Source organism: Mus pahari, chromosome 14, assembly GCF_900095145.1.
Source record: "Mus pahari chromosome 14, PAHARI_EIJ_v1.1, whole genome shotgun sequence".
Lineage (NCBI taxonomy): Eukaryota > Metazoa > Chordata > Mammalia > Rodentia > Muridae > Mus > Mus pahari.
This window is the reverse complement of record NC_034603.1, coordinates 62,421,861-62,441,868: the sequence shown is the minus strand read 5'-3', so window position 1 is coordinate 62,441,868 and position 20,008 is coordinate 62,421,861. Positions and strand designations below refer to the sequence as shown.

At 57.0% G+C, this 20,008-nt stretch overlaps 1 protein-coding gene across 1 annotated transcript; it reads right to left on the bottom strand.

Moving 5' to 3' along the window:
- Nucleotides 1–3,246: 3,246 nt before the first annotated feature.
- Nucleotides 3,247–19,028, bottom strand: Ppp1r9b (protein phosphatase 1 regulatory subunit 9B). Its single transcript, XM_021213820.2, has 10 exons — nucleotides 17,160–19,028; nucleotides 13,427–13,559; nucleotides 11,992–12,112; nucleotides 9,723–9,827; nucleotides 8,681–8,816; nucleotides 8,066–8,218; nucleotides 7,928–7,981; nucleotides 5,351–5,580; nucleotides 5,023–5,119; nucleotides 3,247–4,838 (listed from the first exon to the last, which is right to left on the bottom strand). Exons 1-10 carry the CDS (start codon nucleotides 18,531–18,533, stop codon nucleotides 4,785–4,787), a joined length of 2,457 nt encoding a protein of 818 aa, XP_021069479.1. The 5' UTR covers nucleotides 18,534–19,028; the 3' UTR covers nucleotides 3,247–4,784.
- Nucleotides 19,029–20,008: the final 980 nt, after the last annotated feature.

Genomic DNA, 20,008 nt, shown 5'->3' with positions numbered 1-20,008 from the left:
GAGAGAGAGAGAGAGAGAGAGAGAGAGAGAGAGAGAGAGAGAGCCTGAGAGCCACCTCCCGCCCCGCCCCCGCCAAACCCCGGGGGTCGCGGACCCTCGCGCCACCGGCCGATTTGTGCAGCGTCGCAGTGGCTAGGTCCGTGGGGGGTCGCCCGGGATAAGGCGACGGGGGGGGGGGAATACGCTTGTGGGGAGGCCGAGCGCCCGGGAGACAAAGAGCGGTAGGGAAGGAGGGAAGAGGAGGGCGGGCGGGGCGGAGGCAGCAAGGACCGAGGGGAGGAGGCGGCGGGTGCCCGCGGCCCGGCCGGGGATCCCAATTGCCGCTACTTCTCGGACCGCGGGAGTCTCAGCGCTAGGGAGTCTGCGCGCAAGTGGCAGGGAAGCGACCAGGGAGGCGGTCCCGCCTCAGGACGCACGGGGCTTTCCGTCTCCTCTGCAGGGTCTGTGAGGGCTTCTGATTCTCTTTTATTCAACAAGCATCTGCCGGGCGAGCGGCCAGCCTGGGGCGCTGAAGCAGAAGGGGACCGCGGTTGAACAGAACAGACGTGGTCCGGTGCAGTCTTGATTCAGCCAAATGGGACTTCCCAAGCCTGAGAACTGTGGGCCCAGGAGCGGGAAAGACTCAAGTTCTGGAGGGGGCGTGCACCCGAGGCACTGGAGTAGGGCACAGGGAGGATTCCTAGAGAAGTGTGGCTACTCTTGCTGGCCAAGCTATGTACTCCCGGGCATTGCAGGGCGGATGGACCAGCAGGGGAAACTGAGGTGGGAGGATTGACACTTCATTCTATTACTTCCTGCTCCGCCCCCCAAAGGCTAACCGAAGAGGGAGTAGTTCCAACAGATTTTAGGAAGACTCTTTTGGGCACCCCAGTGGAGAAGGACTGCAGAGGGCAGCCAGAAGTCTGGGCGCTGGCCTCAAGGGATTGTTGAACGATGACAGCAGTGGGCATGAAGATTAAAGATCAGGCCGAGAGCTATTCTGGCTATAGAACTGAAGACACAGACAGGATTTGGAGCCGGCTGGACAAAGAACTGAGAGAGAAGGAGGAGTCTAGGTTGGCTGTGGGTCTTGGCTGGGGGCCTGGCAGTTCTGATGCTAGGGGTGGGATGTGGAGTGGATGAGCTCAGACTTGGACCTGGTGAGCCAGAGATGGTGGCAGGTCAGTGGTGGTGGATGTGACCATCAGCTAGCTACCATGCAGCAAGGCTGGGGGGGGGGGGGGCTCAGGTACTTCTCAGTCTTTAACATCACCCTCCCAATAAACCTCTGAGTTAGGGGTTTCTCTTGTCCTCTAAGGTGCACAGACCACACACTCACAAAAGGAAATGACTTGTTTAGGAGTAAGTGGTGACCTTGGAGAGAGCCCAGGACTTAGCATAGTAGAGTCTGCAGAGATAGAGCACTCCTGATGGCTTGTGGGAATGGGCCACTGCCAAGGGCCCGTGGGCAGCAGCATGTTGAGCCAGGAGTTCCTGATAACTGTGAGTAGGGACAGCATCAGTGGGGGCTCAGAGCATCCCAGAGCTCGAGGACCTCTGGATAGATATAGAACCTGCAGAAAGTCTGGTTAGACCGTAGGTTCACACAGAGATGATATCTCTGGTGACTGACCACCTGTGCAGACAGACACTCTCTAGGGCAGTGGTCCTCAATCTTCCTGATGCTGCAACCATAAACCATACTTTTGTTGCTACTTCTTGACTATAATTTTGCTAGTTGTGAATCATCATGTAGTTATGTAGATGATCCCAGGGAAGGGGGTCATGGCCCACAGGTTAAGAACTGTGGCTCTAGGGCCATTGTAGTGTGTGTGTGTGTGTGTGTGTGTGTGTGTGTGTGTGTGCGCGCGCGCGCGCGCGCCAATGCTTGAATGGTGCTGAGATATGGGGGAACCCTACCTGGTCTCCTCTGCTGCAGCACATGCCTGGGCTGTGGCAGATCATCAGTAGATGATGATAATGGAGTATTTACTTTGGTTGATGGAACTAATATGACCACAATCTACCCACACCCTTTGACAGACCCCCAAATGGACATATTTCATGGGTAAATCACAGCTCAGGCCTGAGAAACTCCCAGAGAAGACACACACAAGGTGCCCAGCCATACAACATACTCAATATTTAAACACCAAGTACCATTCAACCATTCCCTGGAACATCTAGGAAAGCCCCCCTAGGTGAGGTAGGTGTGGGTACTAGAGACCCCTCAGCTGTCCCCCCATCCAGGAGGCGTCAGCTGCTTTGTTTCTTGGCAAGGTTTCCTGAGCAGGGACTTCTCACCTAGGCATGGTGACCTGAGTCTTCATGTTTTGGGAAGCTGCTTACATGGGATTCAGCCACCCCTGGATCTATCTGTATTCCCTAGCCTCCCAGTGTCCCAAGGATGGTCTGATGAGAGGCCACCACCACTGCTAGTTTTCTGATGACCCTAAAGTAGGTGTCAGAGCTGGACAGGCACTGCATGGCCCCCTGAGGTGCAGAGCCGGTTTTGAGAGTAGATAACAGGAAGCTATTATTTGGCCTGACAGGAACAAGTTCTGCAATGGAACTGGCTACTAGGGAGTGGCTCCCCCAGGGGCTTAGTGGCATTCATATAGAGACCACTCATCTCTTATATTATCAGGGGCTAACCAAGTGACCAAAGAGCCTGGAGGCTGGGACTTTTGCTTTTTATCAGAGAAGGGGAGACTCATTCTCCAACCCCACCCCAAGCTACTGAACGTTATTTGCCTCCCAGGATCTGTACAAGAAAAGGCTGTGTTTGTGTACTGCGGAAGTCTCATTACAATTCACTTCTGGGACTCACCAAAACTTATCCCTGGAACTGAGAGCTAAGGGGGCAGCTAGGACTCTCTGGGGGTCTCTCAAGCCAGCTCAGGAGGGCCAAAGAACATTCTCTTTGACCGTGAGGACAGTGCTCTGACAACTTATCTCCTAGGGGATCGTTGGACCTCCTGGTACTTCGAGACCTCTGGGGTCTTGCAGATTGCTCGGTTTTCAGGGGAAGGGAGTTGCTTTCCTTGTGTGGAGCCCATCCCTGGCTACTCTAAAGACCTCGTGAAAAACAGACCTAAAGAGAGGTCAAGAAAACTAGGGAGTGGAGGCAAGTATGTTTGCTGGGGTCGGAGAACTGAACCAGCTTTAAGATCCTCTCTAGATCAGGTGCAAAATTAGGAAAAGGAGAGGACCTTATGGCATCGCTTTCCCTCCCCACTCCAGCGCATCAAGAAACCAGGCGGCGAGGCTCTGGGGGCTGCTTTTATGGGGACGACCTGACAGAGGGCATGGTCCGTACAAAACCAGGAACAATACATACATATATATATTATATACAGAGACGGGGTCCTCCAAGGGCGGGGCAGGAGCGCTGCCGGTCAAAACCGGAAGTACATCGAGAGCCCGCCCACCCGGCTCCACCCCCTCCATCTGCCTGGGTGAAGTGCAGGGGCCGGGCACAGTGACAGCCAGCTCTTTCCGGGGAGTCGGGGCACGTCTAGGGGCGGAAGAGACGGGCAAGAAATACTGATTGATGGCATGGTCTATTTACAGGGGACTAGGAGAAACCGAAAAGGATAGAACTGGGTTGTTTTCAAAAGAAGAAGAAAAAAAGGAACAGAAACTTAGGCTTAGGGCAGTGGTGATAATGTGGAAGTGGCAAGAGATGGATTCTGAAAGGGGAGGGTACCTGAGGGGGTCTCACCTCCCTTGGTCCAAGCCCCAATTTGGGGTTAAAGTGGGGAAACTGAGTCAATTTCACTTAGAAAGCAGGCTGACAGCAAACAGCCCTGGTCTCCAAAAAGATTAGTAAAATTTTGCCCTCCAGGGAAAACGTTGGAAAAACAGTGGGGGAGGGGAGGAGGGGAGGCTGAGTCTCCTCGATGGATGGTAAGACAAGGCCTCCAGGTGTGGCAGGGCCTAGCTCTCCAGGGAGAGCTCTGCAGGCACACCACCTAACCTGACCTCCCTCCCTCCTGCCATTCCTGGGCTAGACCAAGGAAACCGGAAGCCCAGAGTGGCCTCAGGGCAGTTCCAGGAGGCCTATGGCTGTTTGGCACCTGGGAGAGGGGAGGCACAAGGAGAAGTTGAGGGCTGTTGCCCTTCCTAGGAAAAAGGCGCTGGATCCCAGGTGTGCTGGACTGACCCTTCCCCCTACGCCCACTCACCTCCCCCTGAAGGATACAAATCAGTGTAGGACCAGGCCCAGCCTCCGGCTCAAGGGTGGGCTCTACCCCTCCTGGGATGGGGAGCAGGGGTGGGAGATGTTGAGGCAACCCCTCCAAGCAGGAGGCCAGAAATGCGACAGACAGCACAATGATGGGGAAGAGGAAAGGGCCAAGAACGGAGAATCTCAAGTCAAGAGGCCCAGGGGCCATACGGACCCTGTGGGCAGGGAGCAGCCTCCAAGTGGTGAGATGCCGGGAGAGCCCCAGCTCCACTCCGGTCCAGAGACACAGGCTGGAGGTTATAAAGTCTGGCAGTTTGGTCTGCAGGTCCTCGTGTCCATCCACCACCCAGGCCAGCTCTTAGCTTCTCTCGGCCTCTGCGCCTCAGCCCCACAGGGCAAGGAGACCACTCTTCCAGCCAGCATTGTCTGCCCTGGCCACCCTAAAGGGGCCTGTAATATGGGCCCTCTGGTCCCTGAAGCTGGGGGAGGTGGGGTGGAGGAGTAGGGGAAGTCGGGGCACCTGTCCCCAGGCTGGTAGGAGTGGGGTGGGGATTGAGGACAGGGGGTGAGGATAATGGGAGGGGATTATTATTGTCCAGTCAAGGAGTTATTCCTGTTAAGTAGAATTGGAGTTCCTCAGTGTCTGCAGGTTTCCTTCCAGTTCTGAGATCTAGAGAACAGAGAGGAGGCATCAGGCCTGGTCACTCAGCACAGGTCCTGTAACTCCACCCCCACCCTTGGCTCCAACCCTGAGCTCCCTCCCAGCCAGCACAACAATCCTTCCCAACACCATGGACTGAGTACTGGATTCCCGCTTCCATGCCGCTCCCTCTGTAGGCTGCCCAGGGCTCTACCTTGTCCAGAAGTTTGTCCATTTCCTCCTTCCTGGCTAGCTCCGACTCTTCCAGTACCCGACGCTGGGCGGTCTCTTTTTTCAGGAACTCGATCTCCCTGGAGACAGGCAAGGAACAGATGGTGGGTTAGGGTGAATGGTGTGGCTTTGGTCCAGGGAGAAGCAGGCTTTCCCAAGGCCCATAGGGCCTGAGTTTGGTACCCCATTGTGGTGCCCTCTAACTGTGTGTCCATTGTCTCCCTCCTCAGCGGGAGGAAGGCTGGAGTGGGGACTACCACTAAAGGCCCCTCCACCTGCCTGGGCCCAGACCCACGGCTCTTGACACGTACTTTTGCTGGTAGTCCTTGATGAGACGCTTGGCCTTGCTGTACTTGCGCTCCAGGGCCTGATACTGGGCCTGAGTCTCCCGCAGGTGCTCATCCACAGCCTGGCACAGGCTCTGGGCCTCACCCCAGTAGCCCTCCAGCTTCTCCATCCGCTCCTTATTCTCCTCCACGCTCTGCTCCAGCTGGGCCTTCTCCACCCGCCAGCGCCCTTTCTCCTGCTCCAGACTCAGCAACTGTGAGGAAAGAGCAGCCCTGGGTTGGAAGGGACCAGAGTGAGCCCCGGGGGAGCCGACTGGCCCCCAGCTACTGATTCTCTGAGGCTGACTTTAGAGTTCTGCTAGGGGCGATAGCAGGCACCCATGAGTCACCACCAATTAGCGACTTCTGCCTTATCCTGAAGATGGGAGTGACATGCCTCAGGGCTAGGGAGATCATAGCTGTGAAAGACAGTCACCACCAGACCAGCTCTGCACCCGCCCTCTGCAGCCCTAGTTTGTTGACCAGTCCCTATCCCTGGAGATTCTTGAATAATCCAGCCCCTCTCCAGCTCCCAGGGGACTGGATTCCTGACAGCTCCCTCTGCATTCTGCTCTCTGTATCCTCAAGACACAGCAGCACCTCCCACAGCACTTCTACGCACAGAGCCCCAAATCCTGAGCTCCTGCAGGATCCTGCACCTAATCTAGACCCGCCTCAAAGTCTTTCAGAGGTACCAAATGGTACTGTTCCCCAGCCCGAGCTGGCTTTTGTCGCTTCCTTGCCTGGTGGGAAGTGCTGCTGTCCCACAGCAGTCCCAATGGGTCCTGGTTGTTCTTGTCTTACTTGCTGCAAACACCTCGTGCTGTCTAAGTAAGCCTAGAAACTTCAGGCATTCCTGCAGACCTCACACGTGCCACAGGGCCTTTGCGGGTAGTTCCTTCTGCTAGGAATGCCCCATCTACCCTCCCTTGTTAGCCTGTTGTGTACCAATTTCCCAGAGAAGCCTGCTGGGACTTGAGTGGGGCAGCATCCCCTGCCCTGTAACGGGACAGGGTTCTTCCTGATCTAGAGGCTGAGGTGGTAACATAACAGTATGCAAACTCACAAGACACACAAGGACAAGGGTCAATTCTGCCTTTGCTCATAACTGTGCCTGAAGTGGCATTAGCTGTCTGCAAGTTACCTTAGATCAATTGAATGCCTTTTTCCTTTCTGAGCCTGAAGCCACCTGTGACCCGCCGTCTGCTTCATGCCCTGAGAACACCTCCCCCTTCCCCCCCAAACGTGGTCTGGTCCTTCCTTCCCATCCCTGGCCTGTATTCTGACTCACCCTGACCGCCTCTGACAGGGCCTCTAACCAGTTTGTCCATATTCAAGTCTTTCTTACCCCTAACCCCCTTCCCACACCCGCCCCCATTTCCTAGGTGGTGAAGTTCAAAAACAATTCTAGGGTCCACAGCTCCATGCCTGTAGAACCGAGGCCACAGTTCTTGAAGGGTGAGGTCTACACAATGTCGTTTTTTCTAGCTTTCCTACCACCCAACTGCCTCTTTACCTCATTCAGCAAGAACAGCTACCATACCTTACCAGGCCTCCTTCCAAAGTCAGCCTGAGAGCTCCCAGACACTCCCGCACTGCCCCAGACGCCCATCCCCTGCCCTCCACCATCTACGTGGGAGAAGACACACGCATGTATTCCTGTTGTGCTGCATCTCCATAGCCCCTGGAGATCGGTTTATCCTACTATCCTGGAAACCCTGTGGGAGTTGGGACTCCTTCAATATATAGATATCTGAGCATCTCCAATGCCTGGGAGCGTGTGGGTACCCAATGTGCTTGTAAGCATCTGGTATGCATGTACAGTAGCCATGTGTGTTACCAGCTGGTGCTGTTAGTACGAGCATGTGTGCTGCTGGCCCAGGTAAAACTGTGCACGTCCTCTGACACTCTTCCTAGGCCAGGTGGCCTGAATGGCGGTCATGTTTGTGAGCTTCTGGGACCTCAAGGACAGAGTGGGTCTACCTACTCAGGCCAATGCCCCTGACAGAATTGATCGTGGGTGTCTGGAAATTGTTATCGGTGCAGACGGAGTGTGTAGGTGTCTAAGTGAATGGGTCTGTGGATTCAGGCTGGCCTGTGTCACTATATGCACCGCTGTGTCAAAGAGCCTGTCTTCTCTCAGGGCCCGTGCAGAGTGGATGTGGGCTGGGCAGACACACAGACACTAGGAGTAAGACTTGGTTCATCACTGTGGACTTGCTGCTACTGACTGGACTGAGCACCGACCCTGACGCAGGCTGCAGACTTCCCGGCTCTGCCGCAGGATTTCCGTGTCTCATCTCACTGGCGTCTCGTCTACCCAGCTCTATGCTGTTATACCACATGTCACATATGAGGGGAAAGAGACCCAAGTGAATGAATAGGGGAACCGATGGGCCAGAGCTCTTGGGCCCTTAATCCTGATATCCCTGGTGTCACAGTAGCCCATGGTGAACTGTCGTATGTGAGGGGCCGCCTGTGTGAAGGCAGAGCCCCCTCCTCCAGCCCTCAGCCCGGGTCTTCAGCAGGCACTCGCACGCACACAGGCACGCGCACCCTCACCTTCCGTTTCAGCTGCTGGATTTCCGCTTCAGTGACAGCGTGCTTGATCTGGAGCTGAGGACAGAGGGTGGCACTCAGCTCCTAGGGCCAGCTACCCGCCTGCCTTCCCCCACTGCCCCAGGGCCCGCCTCTTCCAACCTCCTTGAACTTGTGCACCAGCTTTTCGGGCTCCATTTCCACGGGGGACAGCGCATCCTCATTCTCTGCTAGTTCAAACACCTCGATGGCCATCTCACCCCCTGGAAACGTCGGGCTCAGTTCTTCATCTTCGTCGGTGGCGTACTCTCCTGTCTGTGGAGGGATGCAGGCAACGTGGGTCCATCTACTCCACCTCCCTCAGCAACCCTGCAGCCAGGCTGGACACCAGCAGCAGTATGCTCACGGTGGACTGGGAACATGGCTAGAATAGGGACACTGCTGGCCTGTAGAAACCCCCTGTACTGTTTCCTCCATAACTCGGCTTCCTTGAGGATGCACTGCTCTCCTAATCAGGCTCCCTATTTTAGGGGCCTCAGAGAGGACTGCGTTTTCCTTCTGACTATAGGGAGGCAGGAGAGTGGGACTCTTCCATCTGACCAGGAGTTCTCTGAGGGGAGGGTCTGCTTCTCTCTCAGACCATAAGCTCCCCTGGGACTTGGGGGATTTTTGTTGTTGTTTTGTTTTTGCTTTTTGTTTTGCCAAGCCTGGAAAAAGTAGTTGAGGCAAATGAGTGTGCTGCTTCATCTAACCACCAGAGGGCAGTCACGGCCCTACCTCCTCATCATCCTCTCCATACTGGGCGTATCTCTGCTCCATCATCTCCCGCTGCCATCGCTCCTGCTCCAAGGTCTGCTGAATTAGCTGGGCCACTTCACTCTGTTCTCCAGGCCGCTCCCGGCCAATCATGAACCTGCAGGGGCACCAGAGTCATCTGTCATTCTGGCGTCACCCCAGCCCATCTACAGCTGGGAATGCCACTGCCTTCCTTGTGTGGGGCCCTCCCTCCAAACCCAGGCCCTCCCAGGGGAGGTGAACTGAGAGCCTGAGTCCAGAAGCTGTAGAATTAATAATGAATAGGGGAGCTGGGGCTCTCACATGGCTGCCTACCAGGAGAAGCAGGAAGACCTGCTCGCCTTCCTGGCCAGCTGTGGGAAGGGGATGTCAACCACACTTCAGGGCTACAGGGAACATGGGCTCAGGGGCTCTCAGCATAGGAGCTGTTCCCACCAAAGAGGAAACAACAACCACAAAGCCAAGCCAAGCCAAAAGCACAGGAGTGGGCAAAATGGCCCATCCACGGGGATGGGGAATAGCCCGTAGAGGTGTGTCTTGGATGCGAGCCAAGCCCCTGGTCAGGAAGGGGCAGGATGATGGCAATTGCAGATTAGCACGGGGAGGAAACAGTGGGGCTTCCAGGCATCAGCTCCCCCCCACCCCCCCACATCCCCTGGCCACCCACATCCTGTTTCTCTCTAACACCCTTTCCTGGGGGCAGTGCCCCTCTAGATGTGGGGCAGGCAGCGGTCCCCTGGTGACCTGCCAGAGGTGTATACAGACTTCTACTCCACTTAGTGGAGCAGCCTTCCCAACAGGACAGGGGATGGACCTGGGATGGAGCTCTAGGTGGGAGAAGCTAGTTTGGTTTTCAATAGGTGAGCCAGAGGCAGCAGAAGAGGCGAATAAACCAAGAGGAGAACTCGGAGGAATAGGAGTTTGGAAGCCTGAGTCTCAGTGGTGAACAGCAGGATGGGAAGGCAGGCCGGGCAGGGGCTGGTGCGGAGAGGACTAGCTTTCTGACTGTTCCCTTGACTCTCACCGCACTCGGCCTTTGGTGTTCCTAAGCACAGAGGCTGCAAAGCTCTGCGTCACTCCCACCAGGCTCGTTCCATCCACCTCCACCAGCAGATCGTTCACTTGGATCCTAAGGAAAGTGACGTTCGTTAGGGGGTCATGAGAGGGACGGGAGCTGGGTTAAAGGTGGACTCTTCACACTGGAAACTCAAGGCCCAGTCCCAACAAGTTTCCCAGAAAAGATACAGGAGAACTGAGAGAGCCAGGCAACACAGACGTGGTTATCCAGGACTAGGAAAGGTGGCCGGTATACTTCCTGGAACAACCATACCCTTGTTTCCAGTCATACTCAATGGGGTGATGTGACTGCTCAGAGTTCATGACATATGCCACCACCCCAATGTCCACCTAAATGCCTTGAATCCAAGGGTATTCCTCTCCTGCTCACACACCAACCCATGTCCACGAAGTTGCACACCCCAGCACAATCTAGCTGTGGGGGTGTCCTGGTCCCCCTATAGGAGCGGAAGGTGGGGTGGTAGTCCAGCCTGTGAAGGGATGGAGAAGATGGGGGAAGACTGGGGTACCTTCTTCCACCTCCTGGGAGGTTCCAAGCCTCATGGGGCTTCAGGTGGAAATGTAGAGAATGCCCGAGGCGAGCAGTTTCCCCCCTTACAGGCCACCTTCGCCGGGGTGCTGACATACTTGCTTTGCTAGCACACAGGCGACAGTGGCCAAGCTCTGGAAAGGGAGGGAAGTGCCTGAAGGATGCCATCCTTTCTGTCCCTGCTGCTCTCCTGCCACCTATGCCACAGCAGGCAAAAGCCCTCTGACATGGGCACCCATGCCTCTAACATGACCCTACAGTAACCCAGCCCTCATCACTTACGCCTGGCACGTGGAGGGGGTGTGGGTATCAAGCCTTCACAGCTTTCCTGAGGGAAAGCCTAGCTGTTCCCACTTCCTCCCCCTGTAACACACACAACAGAAAACCTGGACGAGAGGAGCCCGGGGGGCAGAGCTCTAGTGCCCTTCCAGAGGCCTCTGGCCACAGATACTCCACATAGGCACACACACCTATGCACACACAATGAGCAGCCTCGGCTCCAGAGCACGGCCACAACTAGCCTAATCCGATACATCCCTGCATCCCTCGCTATCTACATTCCTGCCCCATTGGTTTCCACCTGGAAGCCCTTCCACTCAGGCTGGGCACACAGCTCAGCTGGCAGAGTGCTAGCGCTGCATGCATGATGCCCTGTGCTCACAAGGAACCTTTTATCTCTATTTATTTTCGTTTTGTTTTTCAAGACAGGATCTCACTATGTACTCCTGGCTATCTGGGAACTCATTATGTGTTGACCAGGCTGGTCTCAAAACACATAGATCCACCTGCCCCTGCCTCCTGAATGCTGGCATTCACCTGTCTCTGCCTCCTGAATGCTGGGATTAAGGCTTAGCCACTCCACCTGGCTACAAGGAACCTTCTATATATACTCACTTGGCCTGGCTAGCTCCTGCTTGGCCTTCAGCTCTTTCAATATCACCTCCTCCAAGAAACCCACCTGTCAGAGTGGCCAGGCCCTCCTACTTTGTTTGTTTTGTGTTTTGAACAGGGTTTCTCTGTGTATAGCTATGGCTGTCCTGGAACTCTCTTTGTAGACCAGGCTGGCCTCGAACTCACAGAAATGCACCTGCCTCTGCTTCCCAAGTGTCTGTACCAAAGGCATGCGCCACCACTCCTGGCTATGCCCTCCTACTTTGGGCTTTCATATATCCCTCTCCATTCGTCCAGTCTGTTTGTCTGTCTGGTATCTGTCTCAGTCTGTTTGTCTGTCTGGTATCTGTCTACTACACCGCTTGCTTTCTGAGGGTAAGGCCCTCTACACTGACTGCCAGACCCTGGCACCAACCCAGTGGGAGTCAGGCCCTCAGTATTTGTTAAGGGAAAGAAATGCGAAGCCTTATTCCAGACACGCAGCCTGTGTTCTTCCTACAAGGGCCAACACACCCCCTAAGCCAGTACACACCGTACTAGGTACAGCCGAGCTTCGCACCCCTCCCCCACAGAACGTGTGGGGGCCCTGGGGAGGGCTTCCATCTGTTCTCGGCTGTCACCCCAAAGCCTGGCACGGCACCTGCACAGCGGTGCTCTGTGAACATCCGAAGACACACACACACAACACATACAGGCCTCCCAGGAGCTGCCGCCCCCCACCCCAGATGATGACTGCCAAAAGAGACTTGGGGAAGGGAGTGGAGGGAGGGGAAAGGGAGCGGAAGGAGGGTGGTACCTGCCATCCCGATGGGCTGCACCACCCTCAGTCACAGTCTTGACGAAGATGCCCAGCTTCTCCAGGCCCATGTCGGCTCCGGCGCCCATGCCAATGATGCTGATGCCCAAGCCCTCAGAGTCTGTGAGGCAGAAGGAGAGAAGCCATGACTGAAAGGGATCTTCTACCCAAGCTTACGAGTCACCCCATGATGGGAAAGAACTATGGTTCCCCCCACTTCCCTTTTGCCAGGCAAACGGGTTACTTCCTGCCCTTTGCCCTATCCAGCTGACAGGCAGCAGGGTGTGTGAGGGGTGGCTGGGGTGTGGCAGGCTATTGTGCATACAGATAAGGGTGTGTGGCTGGGATGGGGACTGAGCCAGGTCTTAGCCCTGAGCCTTTGATCTCCAATTATTCTCTTCTGAGCCCAGAACTTCACTGACCAAACGTGGATACCCACTGCCTAGCTACACCTGCCCTGCCTGACCCACGGACCTCTAGCATCCAAACATATGACCTTCCTTATCAACGTTCCCTGAGGATGGGCACCTCTACCCACGAGGTGCCAGGCCAGGGAAGCATCCAGATTCCTCTCTCCCAGTTCTGGGCTCTGATAGGTCAAGTGGCCACCAGGCACTGCCGGTTCCTGCTCGGTGCATCCAGTTCCACTGAGCCACTGCTGACCCCGCCACGGGAGGCCATCATCCACTATGACCCCTCCCTGTACCCATGGCATGGTGATTTTTCTTCCTTTTTTCCCCTTCCTTTCTTTTTCTTTCTCTCCCCACCCCCAAGACAAGGTTTCTCTGTGTAGCCCTGGCTGTCTTGAAACTCGTTCTGTAGACCAGTTTGACCTAGGCCTCAAGAGATCCGCCTGCCTCTGCCTCCCAAAGGCGTGTTCCACCACTGCCTGGACGCTGAATTTCTAGAAGAGCTTTCCTCGTCCCTACAATAGCTCCCAACCCCTCTCAGAAATGACCATGTTCTCGCCATGGTCCGTGCCACCCGGGCCACGCATTCATCCTGTACCAAGGGTACCTCTCTGTTCAACCCCACTTTCCAAATTGTTCCTCTTTAAAGCTCAGCTCTGAAGAGTTCACTTTAGAGCATACTCTCTTGGTGAGACTCTATCAAATGTGGCCTCTCTTTCCTCCCAGCACTGAAGTTAGAAGTGAGAGGAGCCATCCCCCTGGGAGTCTGCTTTTACCAGTCTCTGTGCCTCCAACAGAGCCAAGGGTCACCTTCACAGTACTTAGGAGATGTGTCCACCACGTACCAGCCCTTGGCAATACACTGCAGACACTGGTGGCTACTGGTGCGGGCAAGGGATGCCAAGAAAGGCAAACAGGTGCTGGAGTCAAGAAGCCTAGCATGTGGGTACCCACAGGGGTGGTGGGACCGAGGCTAGCACCACGGAAGACCCCAGTGTGTGCCTTAGATTGGTCTGGTCTCTCACCCTTCTCCAGCTCCACAGGAAACAGCTCCAACCTCTCCACTCGCTTCTCTAGCTCATATTCCGCAGAGGCTGCCATGGGGTCCACATCCTCATTGCGTCGGTCGTAGTCCTCGTTGGAGTAGGTGCTGAATACCTGGGGAGGAGCAGCTCTCAGAGGCCCGTAGGAGGGCAAGAGCACAGTGGCAGGAGGAGGCCCTTGGGCCAGCTGAGTCACCTCAAGCCCTGCGTCCATCCGTCCATCCAGAGGCCCTTCCCTTCCACTGATCTCACAAGGAATCCAGCTCCCAGCAAAAGGGGCTTCCTAGTTCTAGAGCCCCAGGAGCAAGAGATCCATTCCACATGGTATAGTCTGGGGAGGACCAGATGGATGCTCCTGGGGAGGCTGTAAGGTCTGGGGATCTCCAATACCAGGGCAGGGAGAAAGGAAGAGACAAAACCTAAGAGCCAGACAGCTGAGGGTGGACAGAGACACTGAGGAGGAATGGGCTGAGCAGAAGACAGGAAGGGGGGAGGAAGGATGGAGAAGACACTGGAGGATGCCAGATGGGGAGGGGGAGGGGAGGAGGAGGGAAGGAGGGAAGAGGCAAAGGCACCAGGACCCTTCCCTGCCCGGATGCTGAAATGGATGGCCACAGAGGGGTGGGGAGGAAGCAGAGAGGCTCCTACTTCCAAGGAGAAGGGAAGGCCATGAAATTCCAAGTAGGCCCCAGAGAGCAAGAGTGGGGGAGAAAATGGAGCCCCTATGGCCCTCCCACAAGCTGTGGTCCCTGAAGAACAATACCCCTGTCCACGGGTACCAGAAGAGCCAGGCATACGCCCCAAGACTGGGGGCTCTAAAGGGACCACAGATCACATGTGGTGGCAGTCTGTCTGCCCTTGCACAGCGGTCCCTGTGCCCCTCTGTCTGCTGTCTCTCTCCTTCTAGGTGTCTAACTCAGACCTTTTCATAGGATCAGCGAAAAGATGACGGGCTTTGTAGGTACCTGGTGCTCATGAGGAGGAACCACAGAGGTTTTTGTTTTGTTTTGTTTTTTGTGGCTTTACTGGTAACTAGGTTGGCATCGCTTAAAGTCAAGTCAGGGCAGGAATGGTAGAGGCAGCTCTTATCAGCTGTATGGGCCAGAAGGGTTAGAGGAAGACACTGTCTCCAGCAAGACCTGTGCCAGGGCCTCCTCTGATCTAGGAACATACTCACAGGCACCCTGGAGGCAGGGTTACCCTTCTGTTGGGGCTTACTGAATGCCATTCAAGTCTCCAGTCTCATCACAGAGGCACACTGTCATGGTGGGAGGCAGCGAGGACACTTCTAGGACCAGCCAGCAGCACAGCTAGGGTTACATGCTCACCTAGCTAATGCCCTCGACTCTACTGTGTCGGACACTTTCATGCTCATCCAGCTACTGTGCACTGGTCAGCGGACTGCTCCCCAACATCTGGCCAGCAGTCCCAGCCTTGAAGCAACAGACTCTCTATTCCACATATGATCGATTACCCAAGGTCACAGGGTATCCAGTAGCCCATCCAGTAGCAGGGCAGCACCAGATTCTAGATGGGCTGTGGCAGGTGGGTCACTAGTGACTTAGTTCCCTACTGCAAAGGTGTTCCAAGCTTTAGGACAAAGAATGGCCTCAGCCTGGGTCAGCAAACTGGTCTTGTCCCATCTTTTCCCCTCTGGTCTGGCCTCTGGCCTTTCCCCTGTGCCCAGAGACAGTGTTCCCCCCCCCCCCCCCATCCCTCTCCACACCCCATCACACACTCCATGCTGACTCCCCAAACACTCTGGGGACCTGATCTGGACCTTGGCTTCTGTCCACAACCTGATCACCTTTTGCATCCCACCCCCTGTGGGAATCCCAGGCAGGCCTCAGGCTCAGAGGCCCAGGACCCACCAGTCACTCCTCCTATCAGAAGGCCCTGGGTTCAGCTATCTCCTCGGCTGACAGTTTGGAATCATATCCTCCGCCCTGAGCAGATACGACCTCCATAACGGTGACAACTGGGTCAGGGAGGGGCGGAGAACCCTGGCTTCAGAATTAGTGTGGAGGTGGCAGAAGAAAAAAAGCCTGTGGCCCTGGCCAGGCTGAAGAAGCTAAAAGCCCCAGTAAGGCCAAAAGTCAGACACGTGGAGCATCTGCACTGCTCTGGCTTTCACGCCAGTGGCCGGCTTGCTCCGGAGTCACCAGGGAGTCCGGAGCACTGCTCCAAATCATGTGCTATTTTTTACCAAAAAAATCAGGGTAAGGCGTCAGATATAGACAGAGGCCCAGACCACATTCTCTCTCCATGAGGGCATGGGGCTGCTCACAAACCCCATGGGGATGGGACAACTGCCTCTGACACCCTCCCACCAGCCTCCACTCCTTCCTGGATCCCATTGCCTTCACAGGGAACAGGGCATGGAAGAGTCTTCCAACTCCCTCCCCCCCCCCAGGGCAGGGAGGGGCGAGAGGCTGGCCACCCTTAACCTCTTGGACCTCTGCTGGCCTGGGGGGAAAGGAGGAGGCGGAGAGTGAGAGAAACTTGGGCAGCTTTGGTGTCCAGGAGTAGCTATGGAAACCTCAAGCAAACACAATGGGGTTTGGCTTCAGAGGGCAAGGAGGAAGGAACAGGGTTGAGGCCAAGGAAAGTCCTTGGTGCTGTATGCTCCCCAGGGGCAAGGCTCGCTGGAGCTTGGGTAGGGAAGAAAAGACCATCCAAGCTGGATGTGCCAGCTGGGCTCACAGGGCAGGGGGAATGGGAGTGGTCTCCTGAGCTTAATTCTCCCCAGGGGACATCCTTTTCTCTACCACCACTACTCAGAGGATCTCAAAGCACTGGTTAGCACAGTTCACAAACCAATCACCAATAGTGGTGTTAGAGAAAGGGGGAGGGGGCTGAACTCCCCCTCCCCCAAAGCAAGCCCCCATCCTCTTTTAAAGTCCATAGAGAACATGGAAGGCTATAAGGCATGGAAAGTCTGCACAGGCAACTTAGGGGAACTTCCAGACTCACCCCCTCGTCTTCCCGTAGGGCCTGCTCCTTCAAGGACCATGTAAGATGCCCCTTTCCCGTGCAACCCTGGATAAGGGAAGCTGGCCCAGCACACTCTAAGGTATAGGGTCTTTCCCCCAGCCCCAGTCACATGGCCACGGTCCAGCTGACCCTAGAAGACTGCTTCCTTCTTTCACTTCTGCAAAGTGGGAGTGGGGGTACTGGCAGGGAAGAGGAGCAGCCTTCCTCGGTGTCTTTGTTTGGGGAAGTTCCTCGCTCCCCTCTGTCACCCCAGACAGAGCCAGCCTCACACAGCCAGAAGCAGGAAGCGTCCCTAAGCTCCCCACCTTTCTCTTCCTGACAGCAGGGCATGTGTAGGAACAGTATCCCCAGGACGTGTCCCACACCCCTTCGGGCCAGCCAAGTCCCGGCCTCTGGCAGCTTCCCGAAGAAAGAATGTCTGGGGGAGGAAGAGAGAGCAGGTGTCCCAGAGTAGGCGTGGAGTAGGGAGGGATGCTGGGCGGGGTTAGGAACCTGAGGGCAGGTCGAAGCAGGCCACCCTCACAATCACAGACCTGAAAACCTTCCCACTCTGACAAACAGCTGGAAGTTCCCCCACGCCTCCCTCATTGTGGGAACTTCTGGGAACCCGGCTGGGTGGCAGGGGCTGACTCAGCCTGCCAAACACGGATGTCTGGGCGGGAGCGACCACACGCACGTGGCAAGGGCAGCTAGGGGGGTCGTCGGGGGGCGGGTCACTCACTTGGATAGGTGCGGTGCTGAAATGGATCTTCCGGCTCGGGGCCGGGTCCTCTTCCTCTGAGAGCCCGGGAATCTCCACACACCCTGACTCGGGCTCGTAGGGGGGCTCCCCGTCCTCTTCGTCTTCTTCATCGTCCTCCTCCAGGGCACTGCCCCCAGAGTCCTCCCCAAGTCCACTGTAGGCGCTCACATCCACCAAGTCCGCTTCCGAGAAGTCCTCCTTCTTGGATTCATCCACCTCCTCAGGTGCCATGTCCGGGGCCCGGCCATTGTCCACCCCCCTCTCTAGCGTCGCCACTGACGCCGCCGCCGCCTCCTCCTCGGGGACCGCTTCGGCCTTGGGTTCCTCGGGTGCAGGGCTGGCTGTGGTGGCCGAGGTGCTGCCATTCTCCAAGGCTGCATGGACGGTCACCTCGGCCTGGATCACTTCCCCGGGAGCCGACTCAGCCTCAGACTCCCCACTTTCCTCAACCTCCACCGGCTTGATCTTGCGCACCTCCCGCGGTTTTGGCGGAGGTCGGGCAGGGGCCACCCGGTGCTGTGGGGGCTGCTGCCCTCCGGGGCCACGCTCCTTCTCGGTCGCGGCATCCCCCGACGGGGCGGGAGGCGGCGGCGGTGGCTGGAACACCCGGGACCGCTTAGTGACCAGCTTCGAGTTGACCTGGGGAGCCCCTGCGGCCCGAGGGGGGCCGGGTGTACGGTGAAGGCCGGTCCTCGAGTCGGCTTTCTCGAAGACCGCACTGAGCTGGCTGACCGTCGGCGACACGGCGTCAGCATCCAGCTTGTCCAGCGCCTCGGTGCTGCCGTTAAAGCGCACCACGACGTCCAGCTTCCGGTCCTGCAGGCCGGCGCGCTCCTGCCTCAGCAGCCGCCGCGCCACGGCCTCCTTGTCGCCACCCGAGGCCGCGGGGACGCTCCGTTCGAACAGCTTCCGCGTCTCCTGCAGCCGGGATGGCGGGTGCGGCGGCGGAGCGGGCTGCGCCGAGGGCGCGGGCTTGGAGTCGAAGCGGCTCACGCGCTCCGACACACTGGTGCCCAGCTTGAGTAGGGCACTGTGGTCCACGTTCTCGTTCAGGCTGCTGGCCCGCGGCAGGGACAGGCGCACGCCGCGATCGGAAGCCCGTGGGGCCTCGGCCATGCCTGCGCCGCCGCCTGCCTCACCCGGCGGCCCCGCGGTGGTGCCCATCTGCAGGAACATACTTTTGATGCGGTGGACGTTGGAGCCATATTTCTTATGGTGGGCCGCCTTGGGTGTCTCGTCGGGCCCGGGCGCATCGGGAGGCTTTAGTGCCTGGATGCCCGCTTCGTAGGCGCTGCGGTGCGGGGAGGCGCTCCGGAGGGGACCCCCGGGCCCCCGAGGCTCCGTCTTCATCATGGTTGGGGGAGCCGGGTTCGCATCCCCCCGCTCCCCGTTGCCCCCCTCCAGCAGGCGGCTGGCCAAGTCGGGACCACCGCCCCCTCCCCCCAAAGAAAGAAATCCCGAAAGGCCTTCTATAGAGCCCCCCAGAAACCAAGCTGCCAAAAAAACAGTTAACCCTGCTTAAAAAAAAAAAAAAAAAAAAAAATCTCCGAGCGCCCTGTGTGGGTCGCCTCCCCCAACCAAGCTGCCAAAGACAGCCAGCCCCCTTCGAAAGCTCTAGCGGCCTGGTGCGGTCGCCCCCACCCAAATCGAAGAAGCGGAGGCTGGCTGGAGCCGCTGGGACCGCGCGCCCAGCCCGCGAAGCAGCGGCCACGGCACCGGCTCACATCCTCCGAGGCGGTGTCAGCGGCGCTGGCGGCGCAGGCGCCCCCTACTCCGGCCGGGGGCCTTGGCTCTCGGGGTGCCCGGCATCCCCGCGCCCGTGGCTGCTCCGCTGACCCGGGCCGCTCCGCCGCGCCTCCCTCCCTCCCTCCCTCCCCCCCGCGCCCCGAGCCTCGGTCTTTCTCTAGCTCTGTCCGAACCGAACCGCGGCTGCCGGAGACCGAGCGGCTGCCCTTCTCGCCGCCGCCGCTGGGGGACTGGTACCACTGGGTCCTAAAGGGATCGGATTTCCGGGGCCGGAGCCTGTGAGCCCTCCCCTTCCCTTCTACCCTGTCGCCTGGTTTCTCCTACTTAGAGTTGGCTGGCGGACAGCCTTCCGCAGCTTCTCGGACCTTGGCTGTTCTTCTTCAGCCCTCCCATCCCAAACTCGGCGGCTTTTCACAATCCACATAGGCGTCCCCTCATTTAACCCTGGGGGCGGGGAGCCATCCAGCCACAGCAGGAGCTGGCCTTCTCCTCCCACAAAGTGAAGGGGTTCTGTGGGGAGGACCCTTAATTATTTCCTTAAAGGTCCTTATTGTGTTCAGGGCCACCAGCAACAAAACTTTTGGGTGCTAGATCAAAGTACACAATTTCTAGTTCCTTCCCGAAGTTGGAGGGGAATATAAGGGACGGGACCTGGGATTCTTCGTTTTAACAATTCCCCATAGGGATTTTTTTTTCCCCCATCTTTCAGGATGTAAAACTTGGGCCCAGCAATCTTTGTGGTGCTCTGTCCGGAGGAGAAATGAAGAAAGGGACAGGGTTGGGGGTTACATCACCCATATGACAGGAGGTTACCAAAGCTGCTTTTTGCCTTAAGATGACGTTGTTCACCTACCACTTGGGGAGAGGTATAGAATCCTGGCCTTCCATAACCGGCCAGAAAAGAGCTATCTCTGGAAGGCTTGGAAGGAGTTGGGGGAGGTTGGAAGGAATGATTCTAGAGGCCTAGGGCCAAAGTTTCGCAATTGAGAGTTCTCTACGTTGGGCTCGGACTTAGAAGTTTCTGGTCACTTGTGTGCAAGTGTTATTTGCGCATGTGTTTGTGTGTGTGTGTGTGTGTGTCC